At 33.8% G+C, this 25,658-nt stretch overlaps 1 protein-coding gene and 1 pseudogene across 7 annotated transcripts in view; both read right to left on the bottom strand.

Moving 5' to 3' along the window:
* USP34 (ubiquitin specific peptidase 34) overlaps positions 1 to 25,658 on the bottom strand; it is a 312,662-nt gene that overhangs the window by 132,430 nt on the left and 154,574 nt on the right. For all 7 annotated transcript variants that reach the window (XM_072635468.1, XM_072635471.1, XM_072635470.1 and 4 more), the window contains 9 exons: positions 24,212 to 24,307; positions 19,590 to 19,672; positions 15,361 to 15,515; positions 12,985 to 13,098; positions 11,334 to 11,433; positions 11,027 to 11,186; positions 5,512 to 5,638; positions 5,271 to 5,418; positions 106 to 206 (listed from right to left, as the gene is read on the bottom strand). In XM_072635468.1, coding sequence (XP_072491569.1) covers positions 106 to 206; positions 5,271 to 5,418; positions 5,512 to 5,638; positions 11,027 to 11,186; positions 11,334 to 11,433; positions 12,985 to 13,098; positions 15,361 to 15,515; positions 19,590 to 19,672; positions 24,212 to 24,307 — 1,084 coding nt within the window. The remainder of the gene's footprint in view (positions 1 to 105; positions 207 to 5,270; positions 5,419 to 5,511; positions 5,639 to 11,026; positions 11,187 to 11,333; positions 11,434 to 12,984; positions 13,099 to 15,360; positions 15,516 to 19,589; positions 19,673 to 24,211; positions 24,308 to 25,658) is intronic.
* On the bottom strand, positions 213 to 2,968 carry LOC140520970 (integrin beta-1-binding protein 1 pseudogene; annotated as a pseudogene).

Below are 25,658 nucleotides of genomic sequence, written 5' to 3'. Positions count from 1 at the left end.
GAAGCAAGTATTACATAGGTATGATAATAAATTCAAAAGAATTTACCAGAAGCCACACCCCCCCCAAAACTATGAAAATGTAAAAATATCTTTTACAGTGAGTACCTGCATATCCTTAAATCCCAGTTCATGAAGAGTTTTTTCATCATAGTCTGTTGTTAGTTCATGCCCAGATGAAATCATTCTAACAGGTCCCATGAGACCACCTTGAAAAAAATGCAAACACAGAGAACTTATTACAGGAAATGTCTTTAGATAGATTTTTAAATCATCTACTTCAAAGAGTGATGAGAGCAAGAAACATCAAAACTTCCTAAAATGTGAAAGTAAAAGACAGTGTGCTTATGCTGTTTTTGTAAGCTTTCTGGAAATACCACTATAACTAAATAACCCTACAAGTGCTTTTAGTTATGGATGGGAATTTATAAAGGTTTCATGAGTAGAGTAAGGAAAGCTTCTAGTTGGTAAATAATTTGCTCTCCCACTGCCACTTCCTTCCTTTAACACCAATCTAAAGAAATGGGACATACTAACAAAAAGGAAACCAGGTTTTGCAGCATAGATCATGATTAGTAGGGGATGAAAAACAAAGGACTGAGATATAGAAATTATAGAAACAGAAGCGAAAGGAATAGTGACATGACAAAAAGAAAAAGGAAAACTGGCTATGCAACCAACACAGTAATGACAGAGGAAAAGAACTAGTATTGTCAGCTCTGAAGGGCCAATTTGATGCTCTTTTTAAAAATTTATTCATACTCAAGTCAAAGGAATATATACTTTAAAAAAATCAAGTAAGGGGTACAATGGAAGTGAGAGTATTACCAATATGTAACTGACACAAAAATTTCACATGCCCAATAAATAAATCCATGAAATTCTATCAACATCATTATTAAAACCTGTGTTTTTGGCAATCAAGACCCTCAGACTTTATTTAATCTTTGGATGGTTGTGGCACTTAAAATCATAACATAAAAATCTGAAGGGACATTAGAGGTTATCTAGTCTAGGTTTCTTCATTTTACAGATAAGAATCTTCTCCTGCATTGATGGTTCTTAATATCTGTGTTCCACTACAAGAAGCACCATAAAAAGCTTCTCTACCATGGTGACTTTAGTGGTGAAAAGGGGAGAAATATCAAGAGATTGAGAAAACACAAAGAAATGATCAGGATCACAAAGTAGTATCAGGACCTTGAATGGAAAGTAAGGCTAAGAAAAATTAGTGCACTTTAGTATAGCTAAATATTGATTATTCCCTAGCACTTCTTCCTCTCATTCTTTTGAGAAGAATTTAAATGCTTTGTTTTACTGAACAATTTCAACCCATCCTCTTTCCTTTCCTATGTTCTCTAAACATGAACCAACCTAGATAAATTAGAAAAGATTTATCATTAGAATATTGGTTAGAAAATTATTTCTGGTCAAAGAAATTAATGGAATCCTCTAAATACTGGAGCGATATAATAGATAAGAGTGCCCCCACTGAAAAAAAGAATCACAAAGCTTTTGAAGTATGAACACACATCCTTTATGCACTACATTTTCAATTTGTGCATAGTATTATGTAAAAGGCAGCATGCCATAGTGTAAAAAGTGCTAGACAGGAATTCAGGAAAGACACAGGTTCAAATCTGCTTTTAATACTTGTAAGCTACTTTATCTTTCAAATGGGGATAATACTTATCTCACAGGACTAGCATGAAGTGCAAATAAGAGAATATGTGTAAACACATTGCCAGCATTAGAGTACTACTAGGAAATATTAATGATTCTATTCTATTCAGGAATAAATGTGTTTTGGTGGAGAGAATAACAACTTGGTAATGAAATTTCCTGAAGAAAATAAAATAGTGGGAAAAGAAGAAGGGCTCTCGATTTGAATTCTAGGCTTACATTTAAATTTATAGTGGTTCTAATATAACTGTTTGGGTAGTAATATAAAAAAGTGAAATATGGAATTAGTGATTCTAAGATAAAGGGAAAAATCAAGACATTAACAAAATCCATAGGTTCCCCTCCATTCTCCAACGTAAACTAGGTTGCAATGTTCAATATACATTAAAATGTTTTTCACACAACACTTTCTGGTGCTCAGCTGGGTAAACTAAGAGGGATCAAATTTAGCATGCAGGTTTTTTATCATCCAAGCAGAAAGTTCACTTCATTGTCTGTCATAACACAGAACTGGGTTTTTAAAAATGCTTTGAAGACCTTAGAAAATTTTGTATTTTCAGGGTTGAAATGATAGCTTTTAAAAATACATTTTCTTCTTTATGAAACTGGAAAGAGGGCTTTTATTCTTTAGTGGAGATAAAAGTTCACCTCCTGTTTCATTTTGAATGCTGACTTTGTTCAGATGAAGTTATTTATCTTCCACTCTAGCAGGAACTCATGAATTCTCAGATGCTAACACAGAATCAAAAGTTGTGGCTAAAACTTTGCAAATAGCTTGTGCTTATTCCAGACTATGATATACCCATAAACTATACTCTTTATAAATTGTATCTCTGGTCTTTAGTGCCAGTAAGCTTTTTCCTGCTCCGAGACCATCATCATAACACACCATCCAGATGATTAAATACAGAACATGTCTGTGTAAAACATCATATTGATCAGATGTTAATACTTTAATGCCATATTTAGAAACTCCCACAAGGAACAAATGGCAACTTTCCATCTTGCTGCACCACATCAATGTAATTTACTAGATCCAGTGGACCTTTCCCCATCACTGAGTTTCAGTTTCTCAATGGCACCAACTTATTTTATTCAAAATTTGGCACAGGTATCAGAATTACTGTTGCTCTGCCCTGAGCTTTTGGTAGAGTCTGTATCTAGGCAGGCTACAATACTTGGTCTTAAAAGTTCACCAAAGCCAGAAATCTACAGATTTGCTCTCAATACTGATTTCACTACTTTGGCAACTGCTATTACTGTATTGCTTTTTGTCTTTTCAAAACATTTTTCGCCGTAGTTGGACTCATAACCTCGCCTGTAAAAGAGAAATACTACAAGGGAAAGGGAAGTTATAAAAGTATTTTCAGAAACCTAGACTTTAAATTATTTACAATTCTCCACATCAATAACTAGTTAGCATTCATGTAACACTAAGGACTGCAGTTTTTAAAATATGCTATCTCATTAGATCCTTACATCACCCTTATTAGGTAAATAAAAGTGTTAACGTTTTTACAGATGAGGAAAATGAGGCTAAGCAGGATTACATAACAGCTACCAAATGTCTGAGGAAGAATTCAAACTCAGATTAGCTTCCTGACTCCAACTTCCAACACTACATCCACTTCACTACCTAGCTGACTCACTCCTGTCTGAAATAAAAGCAAATGATCTGTTTCCCAAAAATAACTGATAGAGATTAATTTCATCACAGAGCAGTATCAATCAGGAGGCCCTCAGGGATTTCTGCTTGGCTCTGGGCAGTTTAATGTTTTTAAGCTTACAGATAATACCAGCAGTTTACAGATGTCAGTGTCCAGAATGTTCTTGACAAGCAATGGGCTAAATCTATAAAGATTAAATTCAACTAGGAAAAATGTAAAGTATGAACTTTGGTTCAGAAAATCAGTTTCCCAAGTACAAGATGGGGAAGGCTTAGAAGAAAGCAAATCTGGAGGTTTTAATGAACTTCATGTTGAATATGATTCAGCAGTGTGATCTGGCAGCCAAAAAGTTAACGTAATCTTAGGCTATAATAAGAGGCATTTGGCTGTTGTTGAATTGTTTCAGTTGTGTCTGACTCTTTGCAACTTCATTTGGGGTTTTCTGGACAAAGATATTAGAGTGGTTTGTCATCTCCTTCTCCAGTTCATTTTACAGAAAAGGAAATAGAGGCCAAAAAAAGGTCATGTGACTTTCCTAGGGTCACACAGCTCAGCAAGTGTCTGAGGACAGATCTGAACTTGGGTCTTCTGGGCACCAGGCCCAGTGCTCCATTTACTGCGCCACCTAGATGCCCCAGGGTTCAAAAGATGCATAGTTTCCAGGAATAAGAAGGTGAAAATTCCTATGTACTCAATCCTGTTCAAACTATATCTGAAGAAATATATTGAACTGAGGATACTACAGTTTTAGAATGATACCAATGAGCTAGAACATACAGAGAAAGGCAACCAGAATAGCAAGGGACACTTTAACACCAGGTTCTATAACCATACACAGATTCACTAAATGAACTAGGGGTATTTAGCCTTGCAGAAGAAAGACTTAGGAAGATGGCTTTCTTAAACTGGTTGAAAAGCTTTCATGTGGAAGAGATTAATCTTGTTCTGTTTGGTCCACTGAAAATAACTAGAAACCATGGGTAGAAGCTGTGAGGGGGCAGGTTTGGGCACAATGACATAAAAACCTTAAACGTTTCTAATGTTTACAGAAAACCAAAAGTACAATGAGTTGCCTTGAGATTCTGTGGTTTCACCCTCACTGGAGATCTTCAAGCAGAAACTGAATGACCAAATGTCAAGGTATAAAAGATAAAGTGCTATTTATCATAGCAGAGTGAGGATTTCTTTTGCACACTGGTTAGAGTAACTGGAAGCTGAGACCCCCAATAGGTGATTTTTGTCACAGTTATGTTTAGAAATATATTAGTGAATAGTTTCCCAAAAAGTTCTAATATAAAAAAATGGGGATAAAATTGCTTTCTATTCTGGCATGGAAAGATGTATTAGAAATTTTTCAAGGAAGTGAGGGAAAAATAAAATATAATAAATTACACGAGGGTAACAAAAACTGTGGGTCTCATCCGCTGCTGAAAAAACTATCTCGTATCCTTAGTGAAGAGACATCTGTAACTTTCTCTTATGTCAATCAATTTTAGTCCTAAATCAAAGGGACTTCTTCAACAAGTGTTATAAAAGTGGTCACTTCCTCTTCTTTTCTGCTGCTGAAGGAATCTTTTCATATTCTAATAATAAGTCCAACCAGTTACACTCCAAATATTTCTCTAGAATGTCCCCCCCTGTTCTCCCTGGAATGATTCCTTCTCTTAATGTCATTTTAAAATTGGAGCACTGTCCCTTTCCTGTAAATGCTGAAGCTACATCCAGCAGGTACTTTAGTGCACTAATAAACTGGTTTTACTTTTGGTTTAGCTATTCACTTTATTTGAATGTAGGCTTTCCAACAGGCAGAGAGGTTGGAAATTCTACCTGGGTCCCCTCAGAGGTAACCAGTCAGTGAGACGTGGGCTCCATCAATTCTGAGAGAAGAATAATGAAATTATGATGGTCAGAACTTCCACTTACCTGGAAATTCCCCCTTTCTGCTGCTTTGACCAAATTCTTGAAGCTGTGCTTGCTGACTTATTTGCTCTTTCTGTAAATTTTCATACCAATGAGTTACTTCTGCCCTAAGATCGGCTACCTGGTCACTAGGATACATTTCAATAGTCATCTGAAATACAAAATATGACCAATTAAAAAATATGAAAGAACACATATTTACATGTGAAAATAATACTAATTTAGGAATCAAATGTGTGATTACCTTATCAGGAAGGCCAGCTGGCTGACATACAATTCTTAGTGGCAATGACTGCTTGTCACTAAGTGCTTTTAAATGGCTACTAATACCAGTGCCTTCAATTTGCCACTGTCGCAGATGATAAGCAAACCTAAAATAGATGAAAACCATATAACATTACTTCTATTTTCTTCTATAAAAATTCTTAAAGTTGGAAAAAAAAATTTGAAGGGCATATTTTTATAAACTCTTCCAAAGTTATTGTGAGAATGAGAAAAAACATGTAGTGCTTGGTGAACTTCAATGTGCTAAATAAATAGTAGTTATCATTATTAACTATATTTTAGTTCAGTCTATGCCACTGTGTAATCAAAATTAAATTCAAATCCTGATTTTCAAACTCAAACTTAAATGTAATAAACTAAATATATACAAGGAATTTATGTATACATTGAAGTACCACATAGAGGAAATAGTTCTAGTTCCCAACAACTTATTTTTATAAGAGAAAAACTATTAGAAATGAAATCGCAATTTAAGAAAATATCAAAGATTACTTCTACCATCACCATAAAGGGGAAGAAAGATGGTGGCCTATATTGAATACTCTGAAAATTGGTATAAAAAAGCAAAATGCTGACCTATTTTATTTCCTCATGACAAAAATAAATTTAACACAGAAAATAGTCAATAGAAGCAAAGTCAACTGAAAAGTTTTATTTTTAAAATAGGTAAAAACTACCCATTATAATCATATTATAAGTGGGTTTTCCCAGTGGCTAAGCCAGCAGTACATAAACTCAGTTAGCTACTATTGAGCTAGAAAGGCTTTAGGAATTTCTGTCCTACTAGGATTGACCTCAATAAATTTTGCAAAGCTCATCACTGGTTGACAATTTTTTTGATCATAAACTCAAAATGTCTCCACTAAGTTGTAGAGGGATCTTGATCTGCACTGGTATGCAGAAACCTCCACATGAGTAAAATCACAGTTCTTTAAAATATTAAAATTAGCACACAAAATACATATTCCCCCTCCATTAATAAATAGCCAAAATGAAATCTTTGTAGAATATCCCATAAATACTGACAAGTTTAAAATGATACATGGAAACTTTTTTTTAATATTGTCCAGAACCCAGCTTTCAAGGCAACTAAATATAAGATATAAAGTGATAGGTACAGATAATCAATATCTAAAACAAATACCACACATAACAGAAACCAAGGGGAATGAGTGGATATTGTCTTGGAGAGATCCTCAATCAATGTCTATAAATAGAGCTAGAGAAGAACTGCATTGTCAAATAGATCAATCAGTAATGAAATTTCTATTTAATTTCACTGTTGCATATCTGTTATAGAAAAAGTCTTTTGTAGATTTCTGATTAATTTTCTAGGGTACAAGAAGCTTTTGAGAGAAAGAAAGTCTACCTTTACTTTCTATCAACATAAAACATAAAGTATACCCCATGGTGTTAAGTGTCTTTAATAATTAAATATACAAAACTGTCAGGAACGTTTTAATTAGTAGTCACATCAGTTCATATTCACACTCACTTCCAGACTCTCCTTTTGCTGCACTCATTCAAGAATCTCTTCTTTCATGTTTACATCATTCAAATGTATCATCAAATTTAGATTCTAGTAATGGAATTCTTCCTCCTTTATAAAAGGAGTTCAGTAACAGGCTCATAGTACTCTCTAACTCAACTCCTATCCTTATACTAAGGGACTTCATGGCCTCTCAAATACCCTAGTAATTACTAATTTCTCAATTCCTGTGCCCTGTTCCCTAACAACATCAGGTACAAACAAAGTTGGTTACATTCTTGATTCTGTCTTCCAAAATTAAACAGAAATGTTCTGTTTGGCATTCCAAGCACTTCATTACACATTCCTCACCTTACTTGCTTTTCTCATATCTTTACTCTGATATGGTCAAACTGGCCTACTTATTACTGCTCAAAAAGACACTCCATTTCACAGTGCCAGCTAATTTCACTGGCTGTCCCTTCCATATCTGAAATGCTCACCTTTTTGGCTTCCCTGGCTTCTTTCAAGTCCTAGCTAAAATCCCACCATCTACAGGAAGACATTTCCAGTACCTCTGGATTGTAATATCTTTCTTCTATTGATTACTTCCTATTTTTTTAATATGTAGTTTGTTTCTAGTTGTTTGCATGTTGTCTCCCCCATTAAATTGTGAGCTCCACAAGGGCTTTGTTTTCCTTTTCCTAGTATCCCTACAGCTTATCCCACTGCCTGACACAAAGCAGGCGCTTCATAAATGCTTAATAAATGTCATGACCCACAGGCGTCATACTTCAGTGATCAAAAACTTTCAAATTCCATCAGATCATAATGTCTTGTTTCACCTGTCTTTATGGCTTATACTTTTGGTTTTTGTGTCTTCCTCCTTATTCCATCCAATCCCTCTATCACTCAGTTTTCCCTCAAAACATCACTTGCACTTTAACCTTACTTTCAGAAAAATGATTTTTTCTGAGGTCTTAGGCTTCTTGATCATTAAGCAGCATCTGTCACTGGTCTCTCTTGCTTCTCCCAATTGACTTCTCCTCAGTCACTTCTGCTGGTTCTTCAATTATATCACATCTCATAAATCTGGGCATATTCAGAGTCTCAGTTTTGGACCCTATTTGAGCCTTAATATATTCTAGCATTCATTTGTAACCAAAACAGTCACCACAGGTTTAATTATCATCTAAAATCAGATGATTCCAAATCTACATATCTAGCCTTAGTTTTTCTCCAGAGCTTTGGTTACACTATCTTTAACTGCCTCCTGGATATCTCAAACTAACTATTTTGTGGACCTCTCAAACCCAGGTTGAAAACCAGTTTTCCTTAGCTTCATTTTATCCTTTCTACACCCACCCCCATTTTCTTTAAGACCACTAGCAACCTTCCAGTCACAAAGGTTTACAACTTCAGAATTGTCCTTTCACCTGACACAACTTCCCAAATCTTCTCTTTTCAACCTCCAAAACCACATTTCATACTTGTCCTTTACAATCTAGTCAATCTGGTAATCTAATTAGTCTCCATGACAGAAGTACTTCCTCTTTCTAATGCACTGTAAATTCAACAGTGAAGTACTTTTCCAACAGGGCATATATTACATATGTAACTCTCCTTTACTTTAAAAATTCCAACAGATCCCTATTACCACTAGAATCAAATATTAACCCTCTGTTTATCTGTAAAAGCCCTACATAACCTGTACCCAACAAACCTTTCTAACCACGGTTATATATAATCTCAAATTTTTACAAACTTTTTTTTTAAACTATTAATCATAGAGAAAATTTTATTTGCTGGTACTCCACATGTGCACAAGCTGTTCCCTGGAATGCTTTTCCATCTCACCTTTCACTCGCAATATTTCCTTCAATATTTCCTTCAAAATATTGTTAAAGTATCACTTTCTAGATAAAACCTATTCTGATTCACTACTCCCCATCAATTTTGCATTGTATTTATTTGTATACATTTTTAAAACATTTATGAATATGCTCTCCTTCCTCAATAAAAGGTAAATTTTTTGAAGGTACAACCTATTTCATATTTTTATTTATGTCTCCAAAATTTAACACAATGTCAGAAAAGTGAGCACCCAATACATGCTCAATACTTTATACTCACTAAACTCACAGGACCTAATGCAATCTGAATTTAGATTCAATTATAATTGGAAAATGTTTAGCAAATTACAAGCAGAAATATGAAACAACATGGATGATGTTAATTTGTGTTTTTCTAACTCAATATGTGACCCACAGAGACCCATTTCTCTTTGACTTTGACATCACTGCTATAGGTCATGTTCTACTTTAGGTTTGTTAAGACAAATCAACTAATAATTGGAAACAAAACTAAATAGAAATTACTCTAGGTTTTACAGTCAATTATTATTCATTCTTATTTAAGAAATTCATACACAAAATTACTTCATTATCTTAATGCAGTAGAATATGAATTAAGAAAATACCCAAAATAAGTAACATTTTGAGTTATGACACCTTTTTAATCACTCTGAAAATGTTAGTTATATCAAATAATAGCTCATGGCAGGTCTTTTAAAAGAAAATATTTAACGGTTTTCAAAGTAATCAAGTTGTAGTTTCATAGAACATAGGATTTAAATAAAAAGGGACTATAGAGATTACAGATTAAAAACTGGAAAAAAACCTTAGAAGTTATCTAATTCAAGCCCTTCCCAAATCACATATTACACTCTATTAGCTGCATTAATAAAGTGTGACAAAATGTATTCTAAATAGCTAGGTCACTATAGTGAACTATTTCATTAAAAAATTAGAAAGTAAGCACTGAATGCTTATACAGAGAATAATTTAATAAAACTATGGAAAAGTAATCAATACCCAGTTTTATGAAAAAATAATTTTTAAACCCTGTTAAAACATTATGAGGCAATGGGCTATCTATCAGAAGGAGTTCCTTCAAAGAAAAGTTTAACTTATTATTACATTGGAATTTGTCATTTACTGTAGGTAAAGTACAAGGTAATTCAGCAACTCCTTAGCCCAACACTAATATCCAAATAATTTTAATTTATTCAAATAACATCATTCAACAATTGGCATATTTTTAACAAGAGAAAATCTAGAATTATGAAAATTATTGATGCTTTTAAGAAAATAATATTTAAGACTTGACTGGTTGGAAGAAGCCATTTTTAATGATCTTGAATGTTACTAAGAATGTTATTGCTAATAGATTATTTGAATTTGTACATTTATTCATATTAATGAAAAAATTACATTAATAAAAACACTTAACATTTTCTTTCATTCAATATTTTCATTAATGTTAACATATTTCATTTCTGCACTGAACACAATGAAGATCTAAATTATTTATAAGGACTGACTAGCACTGAATATTTTGGTCATGTTTCTATAGTGACCTGAAATGTAAATGGAAAACACTATCAACAATTTTAGAAAGAAGAAAGCAAAGGAAACCAGTCAATATTCTTTCTTGGAATTGTGTGGATATATTTAATTTTGCTGCTGAAGACATATCTAAATATGTGCCTGCAACTAGATGATTTTTTTTCTCATTCATCTTCTCCCTTTCGGGTTAGAGACAATTAATAATGAAAATTTTTGAAAAGTGAAAATTGTCTGCAAAAGGCTATAACTGGAATAAATGAGAGCTCCTTATGCTTATTCATTATTAAAAGGTTTTCAATAATTTTTTAAGACATGAAGTCCATAAAAAGGACCACAGGATCATAGTTAAAGAGTAAAAAGGGACCTATGAAAGGTCCAGAGAGGTCACACAAGCAATAAACACTATAAGTGCTCTTTTTCTACCATAGAGAATGAAAAAAAAATTGCCAACGAAAGAATCTGCATTACTAATGCAGTTTATATAATCATGACTTCTATTTCACATGACTTTTCACTTCATCAAGATATATATTATTTTTATATATGTATAAATTATAAGGAAAAATGAAATTAGATAAAATATATTATTGAAAAATTACCTCCTTCTAAATGCTTCCAGATGTGTCTTCAGCATAAGAAGTCCTCTTTCAATAATGGTAAGACTTGAGTGCGATTCTTGTTCAAGATTGCTAGAAGCTATCATAAGGCTTTCCATACATTTACTAATAAACTCTTGCTCTTTCTCCAAACCTGTTTTACCTGAAACCAGATTTTTTAAAAAATAAAAACATGAATTAAAAAAAGCTGTGTCTATCTTCAAAACTATGAAAAACTGCCAAATACAAACAGAACACATTTTTTCAATTCATTTTAGACAGTATTACAAATATAGCTTAAATTTCTTACCATTAATATAATAGGAGTTGATATACTGAATAGCTGCCCGACTAACATCACCAGACTGTGCTCGTAAAGCAATGCCCCAGAATTGGTCCATACCACATAACTAGAAAGAAAATTTAATGTGTTTGTCAAACTACTCTGAAAAGAACAAAATAAAGTCTCATGGCATTAAAAATATTAATACTTTATCAAATGATCAATTATGACCTATTAATTGAGAATAATGCCTATTAGGTATTCTAATGATTTAGAATGGTCATGTTTAAGTTCTACAAAGTTTTCCATATCTGATAAAATTCTAGCTTATAGCTGAAGTTTAATCTAAGAACTAGGGAAGTTGATCTATCCAGTTGATCTGGCTGGAAACAAATCATTACACATAGCTATAATCTAACAGTGGTTTAGCCAAAAAAATACTGCAGAGAGCTTGCATTACGTCACATACGTAAGTTAAAAAAAAAAACAACTCTAATAATTGCTTTAGCATAATCCAAAAACAAATTACCATGTTAAGTCTTCAAACAACTCACTGTAGGTACTTCATTAATTACATGGAGTTCTAACTAACTAATGCCAATTATCCCTAGGCTAGAAATAACAAAATGAAATTGTAGCTAGAGCAAATCAGAAAAGTTAGGTATCTCTGTGAGAAACAAAAAAATAAACTGATTCTTCTGGTAGCAGCAATAAGGTTTCAAATGGCTACAGGGTACTGTCAGATAAGTAGAAATACAGTCTACATAGTACAACTATTACTTAACTAAAACTTTTCTCTTTTAAAGTTCAGAAGGGAATGGTGATCAAGAACTTAATCTCAAAGAACAAGAATACAAAGAGACAGAGGTAGGAACATGTAATAAGGAAAACATTGGCAAAAAGAATCACACATTTTCTTAGCAAAACAGATCATCCTTGTACTACCTTCCTCTATCAACATCTACTAACTGTTTTTTAAAAGTGATGTAGAACACTGAAGTCTGTAAAAGAAAATCAAAACTGCTGCCAATCAATTTTGTTATATAATGAGATTTCTATAAAAGCAGGTTAATATTTAATGACAGGTCAAGGAGTTGCCCTGGGCAAAACAGGATAGTAGATGTGAATTTGACAGTTATCCTGACTTCTTTAGGATAAATGACAGGACCTCTGGGATCTAAGGAGATGATCAGCCTAAGTATCTGAAGCTGGTTAAAGTTCATAAACTTGTAATCCAAATAGCCACTTCAGACTAAAATAATTTGTTTAGGTTTAACAAGTATTTGCAAATAACCATGAAATAACCTGGATATGACAAGATCCCAATGAAATGGCAGAAGCAAAATAAAATGTAATAGAAAGATTATGCAAGTATTAAAATCATGCTTGGTATACATCTTTCATCAATATGTCAAGATTTTCTATGCTCTTGACAGAAAATGTTTTAGTGCCATCTTAACCATAAAAGAAACTATCTTTAAGAAATTAACAAGGAACACTAAAATTTTAGCAAGGTTGTAGTAACAAAGATTTCTAGTAAATCCAGTTCAAAATTTTTAGAGAAAGATACCAATGAATAGGAAAATGAATTCTTCCACTTACGTAAAAAGACCTTAATAAAAATAGATACAGAAAAACAACCAAGAACACACTTAAAAGGAAGTTCCCAAAGCCATACCTCAGAGTTTGAACCACCATCATATGCACTAGTAGCCAGTCGTGCCAAGTTGCAAAGATGTTGAAACAGGTTTAAACCAGTCATACTAATAGTTTCTGGTTTTAGTTGTGGCATCTACATAAAATAAAGACATCAATGTAAATATCAAATTAATAAATTTATATTTTAAATAATCAAGAAGGGTATATTAATGACAAACCATTCTAAAAAACTAGACAATCACTTGTTGAGATTAGGGTGATTCAATCTGATACGCATATTATAAGTGAAATGTAAGGCAACAGGGATAAAAAGGAAAACAATCAATAAGCATGAATCAAGTTCCCTCTATGTGCCAAGGACTGTAATAGAGCAAAGACAAAAAGACAACATCCTATGCTCTCAAGAAACCTGTCTTACTGGGTAACAACAAATGTACACAAGTATCGACAAAATAAATACAGGGCATGTGGTGTGGGGCATGGGGGAGGAGAGATATACTAAGAGGAAGGGTCAGAAACGATCAGAAGTAAGAGGTGAATTTTCACACGAAGGAGAGATCAGGAGGGAACATTTTCCAAGAATGGAGTGTCATAGGCAAAGGCATGGTGATGGGACATGGAAATAATCTATATGAGATTTATCAAGAACAGCTGGAGTGGACAATAAAGTATGTGTGGGGGCAAAGTGTATAACAGTGGGAAAGGTAGATTGGAGCAAGGCTCAGAAGGGCTTTAAATGAAAAACATGTAATATTCAAGAGGAAATAAATATACTCTTAACATTTACTGAGTAGATACAGGTGCTAATTTAGAAGAATCTTTTTGCAGTTATTGAATACGTATTGGAGAAAGGAGATAACTGAGATAAGATGATTAGTTAGAAAACTATTTCAATTAATCCAGATGAGAGGTGATAAGGGTCTGAATTAAGAAGGATGCCATGTGAATGGAGAGATAGGAAGGATAAGTCTAAAAGATTTTGTGGAGGCAGAATCAACAAGAACTGTCAACTGACTGGTTATGTAGAGTGAGGAAGAGTGAGATGTTCAGGATGACTCTAAAGTTGAAAACTCGTGTACCTTTAGAGATAGTACTACTCCCAAAAGAAATATGGAAAATTCAGAAGAGTAGTGCGCATTTTTAGGGGCAAACCTACCAGAGAAAACTTTTAAAACAGTCCTTGCCATGAAGGTTGTTTATCTATTTTGCTGGCTAATCAAGGCATAAATTATATAAACATACAGTTTATAAATGGACTTATCGCTTGTGAAAAGCAGAGGATGAAGGTTTAACAATGTATGTCTAAGTCACAGTTAACATAATCCAAACAAAATATGTGAAAGAAGCCATTCTCTAAACAGAAATCAGTGATGAATATGAAGATGGATGAGATTTATTCTTAACATAATCACTAACTTATCACCTAATTGATATGTGTCAAAGTTTATCTTGGAAGGCACGAGCATTTAATTATCTTAACACAGACATGTGAGAATTATTAAAATAACCTGGAAAGTATTTCCTGATTCTTTAAAAATGAGAAATGAGGAAGAAACACTATTATTCCTATTTACATTCAACTGTTCATCACCACCATAAAGATAATATTAACAGACATTAATTGAAATGAGAAGATCATTGATTTAGCCCTTCTAGAGGAATAGGACATGGGGAAGAGGACAATGCAACTGCATACTTAGTAAGTACGAGAAAATTATCTAAAACAACATTCCCACTCCTACTGTGGAGACGTCTTTAAAGCCTGTAAACCAAGAATGTCTGGAAAAGAAATAGGCTTTACATCCGTTAATTAGGTATATAGTTCTACTCTCTACAACAACATAGCAAAATCAGAGCTCTGAAGTTCCAAAATGGCCAAACTGTGGCAAACTAAATTACACTAGAATTGTTGCTAACAATGGCAAAAAAAAAAAGAAAAAAAGCATTGATTTTTCTGTGATGGAAATTCAAGAACAATAAAAGGTACTTTAATAATAAGTGCCTTTGCTACAAGTAAAAGCCTGTATGCAAAGTACATTTATTCACTTCAAACAAAGTAATATTCCTAGATAAAAGTTCAACATTTGCCATACATTGTTAACAAATTTTCAATTTTACATAGATAATTCTCAGAAAAAAAATTTTGTGCACATACAAACATAAATGTACATAATTTCTTTTTGATAATTAAATGACCAGAAAAATGGTAAATTGAACTTTTTTTTTCAATAGGGACAAATAGCATGTGAAAAAGATGTAAAAATATGGAAGAACATCTGACAAAGGAAAATAAGTGAATAAAAGTGAAGTTTAGAGAACAATGACATGGAAGAAAAAAGAATCCTAGGAAATGAGAGAAAATTTAAACCATGTGCATTTAATGTGATTTTTATACCTTTTCTAGAAAAAGATGTTTGTAAGTTTCCATTCCCATTGCGTGTTGATCTTTACTCCGAACTTGATTTAAAAACCAGTGAAGTGCATCATCATAACACTCAGAATCTTCAACCAAGCAGTGCCACAAAATGTCGACTTGTTCTAAACTTAACCCTAGATATAAAAAGAAGCTTTTATTTTCATGTGTGAGAGGGTTTCTCCCATAAAAGAAATGCAAATGGAACAAATACATATATCTCTAATAAACCATTTAGAATGTGTTACTTATATACAAATACCTAAAACTGAAGTATACACAAATTATCTTATGTCTGATCGGGTCCTTAAAATATGAGTAAGAGATTCACTTACCATGAATCACTAATGAGACCTCAAGGAACAATATAATAAACACAGTAATGAAAATATTTAAAGAATATTTTAATAAAATTCTCAGTTTCTCTTATTATATTTAAGTACAAAATAACCACACCATTAATCACTTTTAATTTATAAAGAATGACAGAAAAGTGCCACCTGCTGAGAAAGTAATAGCCTTCTAGGAATCAGACACTTTCTTTAACTTAGGCCTGGTATTCTAAAAATAAGATTCTTGTCTACTAACTGAGAGTTGAATGACTATCTATCAACATTTCTACTATAAATTAATCCATAAGAGAAGTGGAAATTGCAGCTAACTGGAAAGACAGCTCGTAATTTCTTCTTGTAGGAGCAAATAAAAGCAATGAGTGGTTCTCTTCCTATGGTGCTCTCGAAGGCAACAAAAAGATATGACAACATGAGACATTTGGTAAATTCCAACAGCAGTGCTCATGTAAAATTTCAGCAGCTTAGGCCCAGCATTTGTTGATGTCCAAGGACAGAGGATGAGAGAAATTCTACTAGGTAAAGGAACAGGAACTGGACCTATGATTTTGTTGAGATCAAGAATTCCTGAATAATGAAAACTCCTATTATCAAAACAGGTTAGTAACTTCTTTTCAACATTATCTTAGGGAAGCTATTCTTTAACTTTTCTTAGGCATGGACCTCTTCACAGTTTGGTGAAACCTGTAAGTCCCTCCTCAGAATGCTTCTATATGTAGAAAATAAAATACACTGGATTACATAGAAAACCAATTATATCGGAGAAAACAGGTTCACAGACCCCAGGAAGAAAAGCTATCAGCCAACACCAATTTATTAAGTATTTACTATGTGCCAGAAACTGTGCTAAGCTTAAGTGACACGTCCAAAGTCACTTAGTCAATGTCAGAAATGGCTCTGGTTTTCTAAGATCCTCCACATTAAATCTACATAACTGTTAATAATCAATGACTTTAAAGCAAAGAAGATGACAAGAAGGGGACCAAAGAGGAAGAACAGAGGAAAAAGACAGGAAATTTCCATTGGGAATAAGAGAAAAGATAAAGATGCCTCATACCTACATATCACAGATATTTTTTAAAAAGATATTACTTTAGGTAAAAACCCCTTGATCTCTTTATTAAGTGGAGAACTATGGTAGCCAAGGATAGCACTAGTTGGATAATGAACTGAATAACTTGTTTGTAAAATTTTACATTTTAGGATGATGGCAGATTATGAACAGTATGATTTGATAAAATAGTGAGAAGCAGGAGAAGGGAGAAAAAACTTGGAAAGAGACCAACTTGAGAGCCTTCAAGAAAGAAAACTTGAGGACAATGAATAGACAAAAAATGGAAAAGATACATAAAAATCTCTATTAAAAATTTTCTTAATTACATGGATTATCCTTGGATGCCAAAGTTCCTATTATATTGTATTATAAACTAGAAATTACACTAAAGAAAACCAAGATTAGAAGAGTAGTTGGATTAGATTAAGTATCTGTATAGGAAGTCCTTACAGTAGGAAGTACAATTTGAGGACATTGATGGATGGCTGCTCAAGGTATCTGAAAGGAAGGGATACTGAATGCTCTCATGTTATTATTCAATGAAGACAAATAAGGAAATATCAACAAATGCCAATACAAATGTCAATTCCGCCATTTCTGAAAAATGCTACGTGATAAACTAAAGGGGAGCCTTTAGAAAGACTGGAAGCAGGAATCAAGCAAGTTTCTGTCATCAATTTCCTATAACAGATCACATATGCATAGTTGCAAAATTGACTGAAAGAATACAAGAACCCATTCTGCTCTTTGTTGACTACAAAAATGAATCTGATTTAAGTGAGCAAAACACCACCTTAAATACCCTAGCCCATCAAAGCATTTTCCAGGCTTAAGTCAAAATCATACAAAAATCCATGAATGACACGAGATAATTTGGTTTGGTTTTCCTCTGAGAATACTGATGTCCAGCAAAAAAAGATGTATATGGTACCATTTTGGAAGATGTTCACCAGAAAGTCCAAAAGCTGAGTATTTCACAAAGACCAGAGTTTTAAAATCTTTTACCAAATCATGCTCTACTCTCTTCCCTGCTATGCCCCCGTATACTCTAGGGACTCTTTCTCAGAAAAAATGTACAATATAAAAAAAAAAAAGATCACAAAGGAAAACAATAATATTGAAATAGTTATAAAAATATTTTTGAAACAAGCTAATGGACTCAGGTTAAGAACCTGTGATAGGGAGGTTCTCTAAACGTTACAGTTTGACAAGAATGCATCAAGCCTAAGAACCTCACAGATGATATTTATAATGTCATATGAATAGGTAAGTGGTCATGATGTCTACCCAAACATACCTAACTGTACTAGCTCTGAGACCTTGGGCAAGTCATCTTATTTCTCTAATTCTGCTATCTCCTGTAAACAATGTGGTTAAAGATCATTTCGAACTAATCTAAAAGGAGTGTTTTGAGAAAAACACTATGTAAATTGCAAAGGGCTTTATAAATGAGGTTTATAATTAAAATGTGACTATAATTCTGCTTGATTGGATTTATTATTACAATAGAGTTCAATGCAGGGGATACTGTATCTGATAGTAAGTATGATTTGAAAGCAAAAGGTTTAAATAAGACTTAGTTTTTAAAAATGAACACAGCATAAGATCAGAGGTCTCAAATACTGATTCTTTTCACTTATAGCACAATTACCCACAGTGCTCTAATAATGGAAGGTTAATTCCAAGAACTTAATGGCTCCAGTAAGTGGCACAGCCACTTAGTCTCCAGGCAAATTCAAGAGTACCCCAGCCCTCGAACAACATACTTTACAATTATATGGCCAAAATGATAAATGTCTAAAGGCAGTTTTCATAAAAAGAAATCAAAGCTATCAATTAACCACAAGAAAAAATGCTCGAAAAATTACAGAAATATAAATTAAAATCAGAGGTATCATTTCACACAGATTAACTAAGATGACAGAAAAGGAAAACGATAAGTGCTAGAAAGAATGGCATAAAATGGTTAAACTAATGCACTGTTGGTGGAACTGTGAACTATGTGAATTAGTTCAACCATTTTGGAAAGCAATTTGAAATTATGCCCAAAAAGCTATTAAACGGTACATATTTTTTGATTTAGCAATTCTGCTACCAGGGCTATACTCCAAAGAGATCAAAGGTAAGAAGAAAAATACCCTTATGAATAAAACTATGATAGCTCTTTTAGGAGTGACAAAGAATTGGAAACTGACAGACTGCCCTTATCAAGGCTGAACAAGATGTGGCATTTGATTGTAAAAGAATACTGTTATGCTATAAGAAATTATTTCAGAAAAATTTGCTAACACCTATACAAACAGATGAAAACTGAAACAAGCAGAAACAGAAGAACAATCTACTCAGTACCAGCTATATTGTAAAGATAATCAACTGTGAAAGACTTAGTAAGTCTGATCACGACTCATAAAGAAACATGCTCTACATCTCCAGATAGAGAACTGATCAATTCAGAGTAGAGACTGAAGCATATTTTGTCATCTTCTTTTTAAAAAAAAAACAAAAACATGGTTAATGGGAAAATTTGTTTTCCATGACTATACATATTTGTAACAGCTTTTGTTTTTCTTGTCTTTTCATCAGGCAGAGAAGGGGGAAGAAGAGGGAGAGAGAGAGAGAGGAAAAATTCATACTTTAAAAAAAGAAAAAAAATCTGTTTTTCAAAAAACAACAAAATTTAAATTTTTCCAAGCCCCAATAACATGCTAAGATTTCAAGTTTTGAAAAGAAAATGTAAAAGACAAAAAAAAATTCTACTGTAAGATTAAGAGATCAAATATGAATTAAAGCATCTTCTAAAGACTTACTAAAATGATCTGGTGATCCAAGAGTGGAAAAAACACATGTCAAGAACTGAAGTCGAACTTGAACCTCTGCGCTGTGACTGTACCTATATTTTAAAAAAATCATTAAAATAATTTTTAAATCCTTTATTTCAAACTTTTTAGGAAATAATAGTTTTAAAAATGCTTATCTCATCCAATTAAACTTCATATATGGAAAATAAACTGAGAAAAATAGAATATATACAATTGTTTTAAGATATTAAAGGTAAGCATTAAACATTAACAAAAAATTTAGTTTATAATTTTTATTTCAATTTTGTTAAGATGATCTCCAAATTCATACAAGAAAAATCAAGTATTTCAAATTACATAAGAACTGAAGGAAAGTAGAGATGAAGTGTCATTATGAGATGAAAGTCTTAAGTGTAAAAATGGAATATAACTTTGTATGCCTTAAAATGTTTATAATGATTATAATATTTCTCAGAACAGAGGATCTATACTGATGAAAATAAAAGCTAATCACTTGATTTGTATATTCAATGAAACAATGTAGTACAGTGAAAAGGACAGTTTCTAGAATTCAGAAGACATGGTTTCAACTCCAGCCTCTGATGCTTACAACTGTGTGACCATGGGCAAGTCACTAAACTTTCATAATCCTCAGTTCCCTTATCTGTTAAATAAGGGAGGGTATCTATTGGATGACCTCTCAGGTCCTTTTCTATGAGAAATTTTTAAGTCTATGAACTACAAACTAATACTGCTTTTTTTCTAAACCAATGTAAAGCATTTTATTTCACACCAAGTATAAATAAAATTATTAAAGCTTAGAATGCTTTCATTTTAAAATTATTTAATTAATGCTTTCCATGTTAGAAAGTCAGATGAGCTGCACAAGATTATACTTGCTTTGCTGAATCTAGCTACAAAAAAAATTTAAATAAGTCTAACAGTGGTGTTAGACACCACACGGACTATTCCTTGACCCTTTCTAAAACCACACTGTCTCTCAAGTAGGTGAAGGATCACCCTATTAAGGAGGACGCTGGCAATGACTAAGAGAGACCTGCCTCCCTGCCTCCCTTCCCCCATCTACCCCTGTGATTGTCACAGGACAACCTATTTTCTTTTCCTTTACAGAGATGGATAATGAAAACATCCTTGAACTCCTAGGGGATTACCTCCTCTTGCCATATAACCTGAAAAATTTCCATCAACTTATGAATAAACCATATACCCTGACCCTTGTCTTGTAAATCTCAACTGGAATAGAATCAATACTAAGCACTTTGCCACACAAGAGAAGCCAAATGGCATTCACTTTCTCTTCTTCAGTTGGAAGTTCAGCTAGAGAAGGACTGACTTGAACCTGAGGCATATACTCAATGACTTCAGGATTGATAGGTGATGATCTGTTGAAAACACTTTGGAAGTATTCAGCCCATCTCTCTAGGATCATATCCTTATCTAACTGATTTGGCACCATCACCATGAGTATTTGAAGCCTTCAAACGCATCATAAAAGTGTTTTAGATTGTTATTATCACTGTAAAACTGAATTTCATCTGCCTTCAAACACTGAGCCAAGAATCCTGCATCTATCTCTAAACTATGCTTGCACTTTACTTTTGATGGACATTAAATACTGCCTTCTTAAAGATGAACTACCCTGCTGTTATGTCCTGTGGAGTTCCCATTATTTTATTTGGCACCATCTGAATTTCCCCATTATTTTCCTCAAACCAATCTTGATGTTTGTAAGCGTTCTGGCACGATGAGTAAATGCAGTGCTGTGCACCAAATCTCTGAAACCTGCCCACTCCTTTTCTGCTCCACTATGGCCAACTCTGTGTTGCCTCAGCATTCCCTCCAAGTTAGCAATAAACTGTTCACACTTGGAGAAGTACTCTGATCTGTTGAAAATTAAGTCACCCAGAATAATAAACTTGTCCACTTTCTGCCCACTGATGATGAGAGTCTGCATGTCTTCATAAAATTTTTCTTTGACCTTTTCTCACGGTGGGTGCATACAAAATAATGATGGTTGCATGGTAACTTCCTGCAAGTGGCAATCACATTATCAAGAGTCTGTCGTTTATTCTTTTTGGTAGGCATATAAGGTTGTTGACTAGATTAGGTGTGATTGCAAAGCCTATCACTGGGGCCACTCCAGAAAAACGAGTATCCAGCTCATACTTCAGAAAGCCAACCTTCATTTGCCAGCTTTGTTTCACTCAGGGCTGTTATTTGGATGTGTTGCTTGCTGACTTCTCTTACAATACGAGTTTTTTGTCTTTCAAGTCAAAGAGATTTCATATTTTCCATAAGCACACACACATGTCATGTACTGAAGGTGAGTGGAATCATCCTCAAAAAGATTTTCTCCAATTTATTTGTGTTTTGACCTCAGGATAGGATCCACACCTGCCATGGCAAACAAGCCAAGGGTTGGGTGAAGCAATCAGTTTTTAAAGTGCCCTTTCTAGCCCTCTCCTCATGTCAGGAGGTGATCAGTGCAGTCTTTAAAAGGCTGCTTAAACGCCCAGGGGCTGCTGAATGCCACACTACTTCAGTCCAGTGGCCTGAGCCACCTGTATGCAGGGTTGTGACTACAAGTTGTCACTTGCCTGTTGCCATAGGACTTTGAGGTAAGTAAAAATGGTAAAACAGTATGAACAATGTCTTGACTCACACCTAAGTTGAATTTAAGTGAGGCAGAATTACACAAAGCCATTGGTCTCATTTTCTCTTCCTCAGTCAACAAAGTTCAGCGGCAAGACAAAAGTCAAGACAACTGGAAATGGCTTCAGATGCAGTGGATGTTCTTGGCACTTTCAACGTCTAAACAAGTTCTAAGCATTCCACAGCACCGGCTTTAGCTGCCTTCATGGCCATTGGAACAAACTGTTTTCATCTGCCCATTCTGCCAGGGGAAGTCTTCACATGCATGGGGCAGAAGCCCCTTAACTCACTGATGGATTTGAGATCCCTATGGTCCCTTGACCAAACCTCAAGCTGGGTTTAGGCTATCTGCCAAAGTGGCTTATTTGGGGTATGGCTACTGAGCATGCTACTGCTTCTTGGAGCCACAGGTGAGAGAGTTGGATGAATCAGGTGGACACCAAAGGTGGAAAGCAGCCCTGAAATGGGCTAGGTAGCCCTCACACTAGAGGCATTTATCTTCCCTGAGCATGCTACACCTCAGGAAACATAGGAGATGGCCTTTCAAGTCCTTTTGAGCACCACCTATTTAACTTATGAACTCAAATTGATACTGCTATTTTCTACACCAATGTTAATTACTTTATACTTTATTTCACACTAAATAGAATTAAAGGCTAGAAATTCTTAGTTTTTAAATTAAATAATTTTTAAAACATTAATATCATTTAAAATTTTAAAAAACTAGTTAAATACATTAACCAGTGAGCCCATGGAATCTTCCATTCCTAGAGTCCTTTAAAATAGCAAAAATCAAATATATTGTCAAATTAGCTCTGATATAATCATGGCTAGATGACATTTTCAAGGTTCCCCTTGATTTGCTAAACCTGGCTATGAAAAATTTTAAATGTGCCTAGCAGTGTTCTTTAGAACTAGGTCAAAAGGCTTCACTGTTTACCAACTTTCTGTGCATGATTTCAAACTGCTTTCTAGAATAGTTGGACAAATTAATGGAATGATTTAATATCTTTTTCTTTTCATTATGTGTACAGAGATTAAAGGAAAAACCGAATCCTTTTTTAATTAAAAAAACATAAAATAATAAAAATGTAGCCATACTAAGTCTTTTTTCATCAATTCTTAAACCATTTCAAAATCTAGGTAAGAAATTTATATAATAATAACAATTATATAGCTCTTCCAATGAACCAGACACTGTCTTAAAGTGCTTTATAAATTTTATGCTATCTGATCCTCATAACAACCCAGGGAGGTAGGTGATACTGTTATAACTTCACCCTCTTTTGACCTGAGGAAACTAAAGCCAACAAGGTGAAGTTACTTGCTCTAGGTCACACAGCTAATAAGTGTCTGAGGCTGTATATTCCCCAGCTGAGGTCCAGCATTCTGTCCACTGTGCAAACTAGCTATTTTCCCTTAAGTCACATCTATTTTAGTTGGAGGACTGGAGATATAATGAAAGAATATTTCCAAATGATTTTTAAAACAGAATTACTTATTTTGAAAAAACTAGATTTCCAAGCTGTGGAACCTTAGTATGTTATTTTGTGCCTCCATTTCCTCAACTATAAATGGAGTGTATTGAGATGATCTCTTAATATCCTCCCTGAGACTTAGTTTCTTCATGTATAAAATGAGTTGAACTATATAACCTCAAAGACTGTATATAACAAGTCAAGGCTTAATGGATACAACAATGGATATAATGAATTCTGCAATAAGACATTAATACTACCAATTACTCTTAAAAAACAAACTGGAAGTCATAGCAAAATTTTAAGTAATGCAAGAAGAAACACTTTAAAATATCACAAAGTAGCAACAAAAAAAAAAGTAAAGAAGACTGGAAAAGTGCATTGTCAATATGTTTACTGAAAGAGAGGAAAGGATTTATTTTGTTTTGATTTACATGTTTCTAAGCTCATATAAATAAGTACAATGCTATATATACTTACAGGGCATGTTTATGTCTCCCTTCTCTTACAGCTTGAATGTAGTGTACCAAATTATCAAAGAAAAGCTTCATCATGTTTAATTCTTTTTCTGCCCACCTAGCCCAATTACAAAAAAAAAAAAAAAGGAAAGGATAATTTTACTTTTGTGTGGTAACAAACATATTAAATGCATTAAAAACTTTTAAATACAATCTCTACTATGTAAACTATCAAGAATTTAAATATTCTGTTAGTCTTCGAAGACCTCTTTCCCCTCTTCTACTTCACATTTCAAAATTGCTTTATCTATCACCTACTTCTCCTTTACTCCTATCTGAGGAAAAGGTGGCCCTTGTGCTATTACTAAAGAAGACCAGCATTTTTCTCCAGAAGCTTATTCATTATAAATCTTCAGCTGACTTTGCCTATAATCCTATGTTTTTCTGGCAAAAGACTATAAGCAATTTTCTACATTCATTATTTCCACTTGGTACTACGTCACTTCTCAAGTACTTTAAATATTGCTTTCAACCCTATGACATTGCTTCTACTAATGGATAAATTAATTGTTTCTCAGTACTCACACTGCCTGATTTCTCTTTAGCTTTTCATACTATTAACCGCATCTTCCTCTTTGATATCATATCTGCCCTTGACTTCTGTGATACTGTTCTCTTCTGATTCTCCTCCCGCTCATACACTTAATCTGTCTCAATATCCTTTTTTGGATTATTATCAATATCTTACATGCACTAGAATATGTATTTCCCAAGACTATAATCCTAAGACCATATTTCTTCTCAGTGATCTTGTTAGTTCTATGTGAATTTAACTATCATTTCTACAGGCTCACTAAAAATATATCCAGTTTTATCTTATTCAGGATAGCAGTTATATACTATCCATTGACTTCAACTTAGCTTTTACATAATGCTCTTTAGACATCTTTAACTCATCATGTCCAAAATGGAACTCATCATATTTCACCCTAAATCAACTCCTGATTTACCTCTTTGTGTTAGGAGTACCAACATCATATGATTCACCCAGACTATAACCTAAGAGTCATCCCACACTCTTCTATCCTTATGTTCAATCAAATGTCATGTGTCATCAGTTCTACTTCCACATACTCTCTCCTCTTACATCTCCTCTCTTCTATCTGTGCCCTTCTCTCCATTCCCTATTCCTTCTCACCCCCACCTTACCACCTTGTCTGGACTACTTTCATAGCCTCCTAACTGATCTCTCTGACTTCAATCTCTCCGTTCTCTCACCCATCTCTCAGGCAGATGCCAAAATAATCTTGGTAAGGCATAGGTTTGATTATGCAAATTCTACACTCAAAAAATTTTAATGATATTTCTAAGACAAAACGCAAATTTGTGAGGTTGGCATTTAAGGCCATCCACAAACTGGCTCCCACTTAATTTCTAGCCTTCGTTTAATGCAACTACACTTCAAAACC

This window comes from Notamacropus eugenii, chromosome 1, assembly GCF_028372415.1.
Source record: "Notamacropus eugenii isolate mMacEug1 chromosome 1, mMacEug1.pri_v2, whole genome shotgun sequence".
Lineage (NCBI taxonomy): Eukaryota > Metazoa > Chordata > Mammalia > Diprotodontia > Macropodidae > Notamacropus > Notamacropus eugenii.
Note: the sequence above shows the minus strand (reverse complement) of the source record. Positions and strands in the feature narration are given on the sequence as shown.